Consider the following 7,484-nt stretch of genomic DNA (forward strand, 5'->3'; position numbering starts at 1 on the left):
GGTGAGCCTGGCTCCAGATGCTGACCGACCCCAAACTCTGTGGCTCACAGCTCCGCTGAGCTCTGCACCAGCAAGACCAGGTTCCCCCTTCTCCTCTTCTCCTTGCAGCTTTAGACCTTCTAATGTCTTTGCTGCTGGTCCCATTTGTGAGCACATGTTAATATACCTGCCTGAAGTTTACATGCGTGTGCATGTGTGTCTGAGTGTGTGTGCTGCTGCACATGGGAACTAGCATATGCTCGCACTTCCTTGGGCTCAGCCTATGAGGGAGACCCCAGGAGGAGCCTGAGCCCTGCCCTCTTGCCTTCATGGTTGACTGACAAGAGACCAGAGGAAAAGTTGTCAAAGGCGTGAAGACACAAGCTTAGCCACTAAGACCTGGAGCCGGTGAGGAGAAAACTAACCTCTGCTGAACACATGAGGTTGAAAACAAGAAAGGGGCAGGCAGGGCGCTGCATGGAAGCCAAGGACATGGGAAAGGAGACAGCCATCTGGGTTCATTGTTTAGGCAGGGCCTAGCCCCAACGGTGGCCCTCTCCAGGGAAGGATTATTCCAGGGAATCACCCACGACCCCCGGAGAATCAAAGCCCTGAAGGGTCCTCCTGGCTGAAAGGGCACATCCTCCCCCAAAGCTCCCTATCTTAACAGCAGCTAATTTCTATAGTGTTTACAATGTCTAATCACAGCCCAAGAACTTTCTGTTAATTAACCTATGAGGGCAGAATTATTTACATTTTACAGATGATGATACTGAGACTGAGAGCAATTCAATGACGTGTTACATGTTACCTGGTAAGAAGTAGAATTGGATAGAACCCAGGCTTTCCTTAGCTAGAGCTGGAAGTCTTGAACACTGCTACATTGCATCACTGACATGCTCTCCCTTTTGATTTTAGATATTTTCAAGAATGTATACAGTAGAGAGAGAGAAAATAAGTGTGCCCCCATCAGTCAGCTTCCGTAACCACCCATTCACGGCCCCTCTTGTTCTTTCATTTGCCCCAATCCTATCAACCTTCATCCTGCAAACACATTTAAAAAAAAAATATTTAATGTATTTATTTATTTGTCAGAGAGAGAGAGAGTGCACGCACAAGCACTGGGAGAGGCTGGCAGGGGGAGAAGCAGGCTCCCCACTGAGCAAGGACCCCGATGCAGACCTGATCCCAGGACCCCGAGATCATGACCGGAGGCGAAGGCAGACGCTTAACAAACTGAGCCACCCAGGTGTTCCTGCAAACATATTTTTTAAAGATTTATTTATTTATTTATTTGAGAAAGAGAGAGAGTGTGGAGGAGGGGGAGGAGGGAGAGGGACTGAGAGAATGTCAAGCAGACTCCCCACAGAGCACGGAGCCTGCAGTGGGGCTCAGTCTAACCACCCTGAGATCAGGACCTGAGCTGAAAGCAAGAGTCGGACGCTCAACCGACTGAGCCATCCAGCCATCCCCTGGGTGTGTGTGGAATTTTAAATTTTTATTTCTATTTTGTGTGTGGAATATCTTTAAATATATCCCAGATAGCTCCCACTTATAAATACATTTCTAAAGGAGAAGACATTTTTAAAAAACAGAACCACTGAACCATTTTTATACCTGATGAAATTAACAATTCTGTAATATGATCTAATATCCAGTCATATGCAACTGTTTCTAATCATCTCTTTCACAAACGTATAAACAAATGAACAAAGAACCTCCCATTTTGGAATCTCCTCTCTCCAGGCCTGAGCAGGTAAGCCGCGCAGTCCACTGGAGGCCAGGACCAAGGCCAAGACCAAGACCAGCCCAGCCCTGACTCCATGGCTTGGTAGGACTGGCTCTGGGCAAGTCAATTCCCTCCCCAACCCCTCCCAACCAGCCCCACCCTGCAGTCTGGTGACCAGCCATCCTGGTTTGGCCAGGACTTTCCCAATTTGGACATTGCAAGTCCCTGGCAAACCCAGATCGTTGGCCACTCTGTAAGGAGCTGGAAACCTGGTGCCCACCCCAGCCCTCCCTTCCTCCCACTCCTCACTCCAGTGTGGTGCTACCCACCCAGAGCAGAGGGAGCCTGCCCCTGAGTTTCAAGGGCCCTCAAAATAACAAATAATTTACCGAAACCTTTGAGGAGAGGGCCCCAAGCCCCCTGTCGCCAGCAGAGAATCAGCATCTTTTCACACCCAGGGGGCCAAATTCAGCAGTCTCCGCCCTCCGTCTCTTCCCCCTTCTCCAGATCTAACGACAATCCAAAGAGTTCCTGATAGGGTTTTAAAAGATGCTCTTCATTCACTGTCCACCAAGCATGAAAATCCAGCTCATTTGTCTCCATTCTTCGCCCTAAAGGCCGGGCCGGCCTCAGGCCTGCAGCCTCAAACTTGTCACTCACTTTCCACGTCCTTTTGTGAGTTTGCCTTTATTTCATACCCGGTCTCCTCCTACGCCCTCCGCTCCCCCTGCTCACTCCATCCCGATCCTTCCCCTCCGCCCTCCCCCAGCGGTCCCCAGTTCCTCTGTCCACACAAAAAAGGCAACAGACCAGTCTGGGAATTTCTTCACAGTCCCTGTGCCCCACCCCCACCGCGGCCTCCTCTCACTCTCTGTTTTTAAAAAGTGAGAGCAAAAAGCCAGCAGCGGCTCAAATGGCTCAGCATCTCAAACGGCTAGCTCAACATCAGGGAACAAAATTGCCTCATGCCCAGGCTGGAAATGGCCTCAAGGACCCCTGAGTGTTGATCTTTGGCTTCATAGCTGTGGAACCTGAAGCTCGGAGACGGGAATAGATTAGCCCAACGTCACACTCAGAGTTAACAGCAGAGCAGCACCCTGAGCCAAGCATCCCAGCTTCTCAGCCTGGATTCCCCCATGCAGAATTGACAGCTACTCCTCTGTCCCCATGGCACTGAATTTAGTCCCTTTTTGTGACTCTTAACTGCCTGGGATCAGAACTGGAAAGCTGTGGCCCCATCCAGGGCATCGCTGTGTCCCTTGAAGGCGTAACATGTGGTAGGCGTTTGGTGGTGGCAGTGGTGTTTTTAAAGAAATTGAACTGAAGGAATGTGAGTGCCAGGCCCAGGGCTCACACCTCCTCCACCCCACTTTTTTAAGAGATCTGCCTTTCGGATCTCTCACCAGTCACCTTCTGGGCCGAGGCTTTGTTTCCAGGCTCAGGGAGTCCCCTTGGGCCCAGGGGAAATGGGAGAGTGAGAAAAGGTAAGAAAAGGGTATCTGTTAAGCAGTCAGACCCCTTACCTGCCACTTCCCCTTCTAAGAACAACCAACACTGGAGGAGGAGAGGGCTCTTCCTACCCTTCTCAGGGGCAAGGCAGATAGAGCTGGAGTCCTTGAGAAAGCAGGAGGTGGTGGTGGTCCTCTTATCTGGAACAACATGAAGCAGAAAGGAGTTGGCTCCCGTCGTGATTCCAGAGTCCTGGGATCAAGCCCCTCATGGGGCTTCCTAGTCTGTGGGAAGCCTGCTTCTCCCTCTCCCACTCCCCCTGCTTGTGTTACTTCTCTCCTCTCTGTCCAACAAATAAATAAAATTTAAACAAACAAACAAAGGAGTGGGAGAGAAGCAGGACAGAGTAAAAAAAGCAGAAGGAGTTCTGAGGGGGGCGTCTGGCCCTGCCAGTGTCAGTGAGTGTCATCAATATGCCAGGCCCTCTGAGCGCTAAGAAAAGAGGCAGCTGCTGGTGGCAGAGCCACACGGCCTCCTTGGAAGGAGGGGAAGGTCAAGCTCAAAAGCACATCCCCAGTGGGGCATGGCCTCTCCTCTGGCCTCATTATCCTGTGTGAAATAGGGATAATTACAGTACCTTTCTCCTAGGATGGTTATAAAGATTAAATACAGGATCTACAACGCAATAAGTATACGCTAGCTACAATATAATAATATATAAAAGCAGGGGACGGCGTAATAGCTTCAGTGAATGTCATTTGGGGCCATTATCATGATTATGGTCTCTCTGTACTTAAAAAATTTTTATTATGTCGGTATATTACTTCAGTTATTTAAAAACTGACCCATCCTTTCTTTTTGGCAGTTTTATAAAATGCCTTAAAATAGTCAGATTCTTGGGCAGGGATTATTGGGCGATGGGCCTTTAGGAGGGCACTTGCTATAATGAGCTCTGGGTGTTACAGGCAACTGATGCATCATTAAATTCTACCCCTGACCTGAAACTAACAGTACAGTGTATGGTCACTAAACTGAATTGAAAATAAACAATTAAAAAAAATAGTCAAGTTCTTGGTCCAGAAATTCTTCCTAGAGAAATCATCAGAAGTCACGTAAAAATTTATCAACAAAGGTATTCATAATGCCAGCTTGTATAATGGTAAAAATTAGATACGAAAGAAATGTGCAGGGCGCCTGGGTGGCTCAGTGGGTTAAGCTGCTGCCTTCGGCTCAGGTCAGGATCTCAGGGTCCTGGGATCGAGTCCCACATCGGGCTCTCTGCTCAGCAGGGAGCCTGCTTCTCCCTCTCTCTCTCTGCCTGCCTCTCTGCCCACTTGTGTTCTCTGTCTGTCAAATAAATAAATAAAATCTTAAAAAAAAAAAAGAAATGTGCAACCACAGAAGACAGACTGGATTGTTATATTTTAGATATATGAATTATATATTATAGATTAATATTAGATTATCACATATTAGATTAGTAGATTATTATATATATCTAAAATTACATGTTTTAGATATGCTACATGCATTACATATATCTCTCTCTCAAAAATTAGATACAGCCTTTCCGTCGGGCGGCAGCCATCAGCTCAAAGGTAGACCAAGATGGGCGCTTACAAGTACATCCAGGAGCTATGGAGGAAGAAGCAGTCCGATGTAATGCGCTTTCTTCTCAGGGTGCGCTGCTGGCAGTACCGCCAGCTCTCTGCGCTCCACAGGGCCCCCCGCCCAACCCGGCCCGATAAAGCGCGCAGGCTTGGGTACAAGGCCAAGCAAGGTTATGTCATATATCGGATTCGTGTGCGTCGTGGTGGCCGCAAACGCCCAGTTCCTAAGGGTGCTACCTACGGCAAGCCTGTCCATCATGGCGTTAATCAGCTAAAGTTTGCGCGAAGCCTTCAGTCTGTTGCAGAGGAGCGAGCTGGACGTCACTGTGGGGCTCTAAGAGTCTTGAATTCTTACTGGGTTGGTGAAGATTCCACATACAAATTCTTTGAGGTTATCCTCATTGATCCATTCCATAAAGCTATCAGAAGAAATCCTGACACCCAGTGGATCACCAAACCAGTCCACAAGCACAGGGAGATGCGAGGGCTGACATCTGCAGGCCGAAAGAGCCGTGGCCTAGGAAAGGGTCACAAGTTCCACCACACTATTGGTGGTTCTCGCCGTGCAGCATGGAGAAGACGCAATACTCTCCAGCTCCACCGTTACCGCTAATCAAAGTAATGTTTGTAAAATTCTTACCTAATAAACAATTTAGGATAGTCATGTCTGCTTAAAAGTGTTCTTTAATTTGTCTGTTAAATTTAGTTGTCTGCAGATTGTTCCATGAATGCATTGTCAAATTACGAAAGTTAAAGTGCAATAATGTTTGAAGACTATAAGTGATGGTGTATCTTGTTTCTAATAAGATAAACACTTTTGTCTTTGCTTTATCTTATTAGGGAGTTTTATGTCAGTGTTTAAAATACTGTTTGGTATAATAGGTATAAAATTCTGTAAAAGTGGAATGCATAAGCTAGCCATGTAGATTTGTTGGTGCATGTAACGAAACCTACAGCTTCATTGGGGTGATGTATTGCTCTGGTTTACTCTCAAATGGCTGTTATTAGGGGTTTGGAAAGAAGCTTTTCAAACTGGATCTTGCTTGGAAATGTGAAGACTATCCTAATCTTTAATCATGATCATATGTAAACAGCATTAACTAGGAACTACATTTTTTATATTGAATCCAATATTCCAATTATGTAACTTGCTTTGGAAAGGATACGTAAAAAGAATCCCACCAATTTTTAAAGAGAATTGAATAAACCTACCTGTTACAGGAGGGTTCTCTTAAAAATGAAAATACATCCTGCTTAACCAAAGCAAAATTGCCTTGGTCTCCACAGGACTGTTGAAGTTAACATAAAATGTGGAGGCTCCTGGTTGTATCCCACAACTCCATAGGATCTGTAGAATCCTGAATTTCCTGCAAAGTGGTTAGTTAATGGTCTCTATGAAAACTGATGGAAATTGAACATTATGTAAATGAGAAGACTAAGATATGTAAGCTAGTAATTAGTGCTAGAATTGGGAAACTGGTGGCTCTCAGATAACCTTTCAAGTGTGAGGATAAAAATACAAGTTGGCTTTGATTAGAATCTTAAGTACTTTACCCATGGTCTTTGTGACCATTATGAATCCACTAGCCACCTCAGGAGAAAAAATGGGGTTGGCTTTAAAAGTATGTCATTGCTCATTCCAAGCCCTAAGTCATCTTGGGTCAACCCACTTAAACATTCCCATAGGCTATTGAGAAAAGTCATGTAGTTGGTGTCAATACAAGTCTATAGTTTCCAATCTAATCTTTACATGTGTTACCCCAGTCATTTTTCTCATTCTTAAACCCCTCAAAATCTGCCAGTCCATCAATTGTGCCCACCTTGATGTTAAGTATACCACTATTCTGTGTCCATTTTGTCTTCCAGTAGATGAGGTTTTGTTTTCCAGGGTGAATTTGGGTGTGTAGGAACTACAGGCGAGGAATTGCCCCAATTTTAAGTTGCTAACTTAATCCATAGTTTGATTTCAAAATCTAATTGCTGGTTTCCTTGAACCAGTTTCTATATATATATTTTTTAGGGGTCTTAGGCTCAGTTAAATGATTTCCAGAAAAAGTCTCAAAACTTCTTGAGACCTAAATTCTTTTCCACTCAAAAAGAGATCCTAAACCATATATTTTGTGTGTAGAGGTTGTTCAACTAAAGGAATAAATGTTTATTAAACTAAAATGGACCTGTTACCTTTTGTCATCTAATGCTAATAAGCAAGCCAAACCCCCTAACCTACAAAAAATTGTAATGGCAGAAACAGTCACTTTGTGAGAAAATAAAATGTATAGTATTTAGTCTTGAAAAAAAAAATTAGATACAAAAGAAATGTCCAGCCATAGGGGGCAGATTAGAATATTATACATTATATATATATATATTGTATTGAAAAAATAATACTTGTTAACATGGGGAAATATATCACAATATATTGCCAAATGGAAAAAACACACATGATTTTAAGCAAGATGGCAGGCAACACAACTTGCAAACTATACCACTACAAAATACCTAGAAACTCTGGCTAAAAGCTAACAAACATTATTTTAGAGGTGTAGCATGAAGCTATTTGCACAAAACATACATGCACGTTTATGTTTGGGAAAGAATCTGGAAAAACATTTACCGATTTATTGAAAAGACAACAAGCTTGCAGGATTTTCATTTCTAAAAGTTGTTTCATTTTTGCCCTGAGCTTGTTTTATTCTTTAATTAGAGGGAAGTGTTGT

The 7,484-nt window shown here is 44.5% G+C and overlaps 1 protein-coding gene across 1 annotated transcript; it reads left to right on the forward strand.

Annotated features, from left to right (window-relative positions):
• Nucleotides 1-4,728: 4,728 nt before the first annotated feature.
• LOC308355101 (large ribosomal subunit protein eL15) lies at nt 4,729-7,052 on the forward strand. Its single transcript, XM_080823057.1, has one exon. The coding sequence runs from the start codon at nt 4,766-4,768 to the stop codon at nt 5,378-5,380; it is 615 nt and encodes a 204-aa protein (XP_080679183.1). The 5' UTR covers nt 4,729-4,765; the 3' UTR covers nt 5,381-7,052.
• The last annotated feature ends 432 nt before the right edge of the window (nt 7,053-7,484 follow it).

This window comes from Martes martes (genome assembly GCF_963455335.1).
Source record: "Martes martes genome assembly, chromosome: 14".
Classification (NCBI taxonomy): Eukaryota; Metazoa; Chordata; class Mammalia; order Carnivora; family Mustelidae; genus Martes; species Martes martes.